A 2,951-nucleotide genomic window follows, 5' to 3' on the forward strand; every position below is an offset into this window, starting at 1 on the left:
GAGAACCTAGTCAAACCAGGCATCACTACCCCACTCTGCCACCTCTAATTCCGCGTACAAACTACAAGATGGGTGACCCCAAGGCAAAGAAGAATTAAATTTTCAGGACAGAAAGAACACATGGTCCATCCTCTCTTCCCAGAATCTTCTCTGCAGGATCTGTAAAGAGGAGAGGAATGGGAGAGAGGACCTCAAAAAGGAAAAGGGAAGAAAGAGCGGATCGGCCGCTCATGGCGCTATGTGGACCTTCTGGTCATTGCAAGTCATAAAAATGTGCTTCTCCAGAACAAAAGTGAGATAATGGCAGTTGGGAGTAACTTGGCCTGGTTTGGATAATTTGCAGAAGGTCAAGTTGAAAGGACGTGGGCTTTTGTGACATTTGCCATTCTTGGATTCACAGGCCACGGTGGGAGTTTTGCAGACGGCTTTGACTGTCTTGGGTTCCTCGTGGATGAAAATGTACTGCGAGATGCAGCTGCGGTTGTTCTCTTTCACCTTCTCGGCCATCATGGTGTTGCAGTCCCTGGACAGCAAGTCAAATCTCAGGTACTGGTTGTGGCTGCGGGAGGGGGCCTCCGCTCTGAGCATCCTGTCCCCTGCAGACTCCTCCGTCCTGCCCGTGCCCTCTTCTGGCCAGCCAGGTTGTTTTACTCGCGTGTGGCTCATCTCCGGACTTGCTGTGGTTTGAGCTGCCTTCTCGGTGGCCTCGACTCTGTCCTGAAAGTCACCAGACCAAAACTCTTTCAGCGACTGCCCGCTGTCCTCCAGGACTGCTGCGGCCATCCGGAGGCCCAGCCCCAGGCCCATCCCCACGCCCAGCAGCAGCAGCAGCAGCATGAAGAACATCTGGACCAGGGTCAGCTTCATTTTGGCTGGAAGGGGGGAGAGCAATGGAAAGATAAAACTGATGAAAACTGACTGTGGCCCCTCCTGCAGCTCTCTGGCCCTTTTCAAGGCAGGGACACGCTTCCTCTCTTACCCCATTTCTCTTTGTTCCTCCCTACCGCATTCCTCCCTGTTCACTGGTGGGCAATGAGGGGTGGGTCCTAAAGACAGAAAAGAGGACAAGGAGAAGCAGTTTTGAAATCAGGTCACATAGGGGAGTTTAGTGAGCAAAGTTGACTCTTACTGATTCCTAGACAGGAATTATTTCTGAGGGGGCGGGCCAGCTGCCACTTAAGATACTTGGATCTCATAGCAGAATGACTGGTTTTAGGCTCAGTTACTCCGTGTGTGTGTGTATGTGTGTCTGTGAGAGAGAGAGAGAGAGAGAGAGAGAGAGAGAGAGAAGAGAGAGAGAGATTGTGATTTACGAAGTATTTGGGCCCAGCAGGGTGGCCTAGTGGCTAAAATCTTCGCCTTGAATGTGCCGGAATTCCATATGGGTGCCGGTTCTAATTCCAGCTGCTCCCCCTCCCATCCAGCTCCCTGCCTGGGGCCTGGGAAACAGTCGAGGACGGCCCAAAGTCTTGGGACCCTGCAGCCGAGTGGGAAACCCGGAAGAGACTCCTGGCTCCTGGCTTCAGATCAACTCAGCTCTGGCCATTGTGGTCACTTGGGGAGTGAGTCATCAGATGGAAGATTTTCCTCTCTGTCTGTCCTTCTCTCTGTATATCTGTCTTTCCTATAAAAATAAATAAATCTAAAAAAGAATTATTTATTTATGGGCCCGATACGGTAGCCTAGTGGCTGAGATCCTCGCCCTGCATGCGCTGGGATCCCATATGGGCGCTGGTTCATGTCTCAGCAGCCCTGCTTCCCATTCAGTTCCCTGCTTGAGGCCTGGGAAAGCAGTGGAGGATGATCCAAAAACTTGGGTTCCTGTACCCGTGTGAGAGACTTGGAAGAACCTCCTGGCTTCAGATTGAAAAGGCAGAGTTATTGGAAGAAAGGGAAACACACAGTGAAATCTTTCACCCACTGAATAACTTCTCCAAAGGCCACAATGGCCAGAAGCCTAAAGCCAGGTGCTCGGAAATCCAGCCAGGTGCTCGGAAATCCAGCCAGGTGCTCGGAAATCCAGCCAGGTGCTCGGAAATCCAGCCAGGTGCTCCAGATAAAATGCAAAGACCCAAGCACTTTGGCCACCTCTGTTGCCTTCCCAGGTGCATTATCAGGAAACTGAATTGGAAGTGGAGAAGGTGAGACTGGAACCTGACTCGTGTGAGATGCTAGCGTGGCAGGCAGCTGTTTGTTATGCTGTGCTCCCTGACAATGGCCCTATGATGACTGAAATGCTTGGGTCCCTGTTACTCACGTGGGAGACGTGGAAGGAGCTCTTGGCTCTGGCTTGGCCCTGACCTGACCCCAGCTGTTGTGGGCATTTGGGGGACAAAATAACACATGGCATATTTCTCAATCTCCCTCTCTCTCTCACCTCCTACCCCACCTCTCCCTCTCTCTTTGTCCTTCTGCTTTTCAAATAAATAAATCTTTTCCAAAAAAGGGGGGAAACTATTTCAAAATAGCCAAATATGGTAGCTGAGTACAGAGAGATATACGAATAGAAAGTCATATTCTCAGAATAGAACTAGAATTATCATAGGAGGTCATCTCTCTATTTTTATGCCAAATTTGCATTTACTCATTCAAGTCTCAACTACTCTCCTCCAACCCACAAGAAACACTTTCAAAGAATGGAAAACATCAAGTCCAGATTCATGTGTGATAGGTAAAAGCTGCTACTTGAAATGCTGTCATCCCATAAGGATGCCAGTTCATGTCCCGGCTCGCTCCACTTCCCATCCAGCTCCCTGCTAAAAGCTCAGGAAAAGCAGCCGGTGATTCAAGGGCTTGGATCCCTAACACTGGTGTGGGAGACCTGGATGAAGCCTCAGGCTCCTGTCTTCCGCCTGGCTCAGTCCTGGCCATTGTGGCCATTTGGAGAGTCTGGAGGGGAAAAAAAAAATTCCATCTCAAGCTTTTATTGAAATCATGCCAGAATGCTTTTA

At 50.1% G+C, this 2,951-nt stretch overlaps 1 protein-coding gene across 1 annotated transcript; it reads right to left on the bottom strand.

Annotated features, from left to right (window-relative positions):
- Positions 1–228: 228 nt before the first annotated feature.
- RNASE10 (ribonuclease A family member 10 (inactive)) lies at positions 229–867 on the bottom strand. The gene has a single exon (XM_040968377.1). It carries the CDS (start codon positions 865–867, stop codon positions 229–231), a length of 639 nt encoding a protein of 212 aa, XP_040824311.1.
- Positions 868–2,951: the final 2,084 nt, after the last annotated feature.

This window comes from Ochotona curzoniae, unplaced genomic scaffold, assembly GCF_017591425.1.
Source record: "Ochotona curzoniae isolate NIBS_2020 unplaced genomic scaffold, NIBS_Ocur_1.0 scaffold_4701, whole genome shotgun sequence".
In the NCBI taxonomy this organism is placed as follows: domain Eukaryota; kingdom Metazoa; phylum Chordata; class Mammalia; order Lagomorpha; family Ochotonidae; genus Ochotona; species Ochotona curzoniae.

Bases quoted from the DNA above. Each gene is read 5' to 3' on its own strand.
- RNASE10 (XM_040968377.1), bottom strand. From the start codon at position 867: ATGAAGCTGACCCTGGTCCAGATGTTCTTCATGCTGCTGCTGCTGCTG.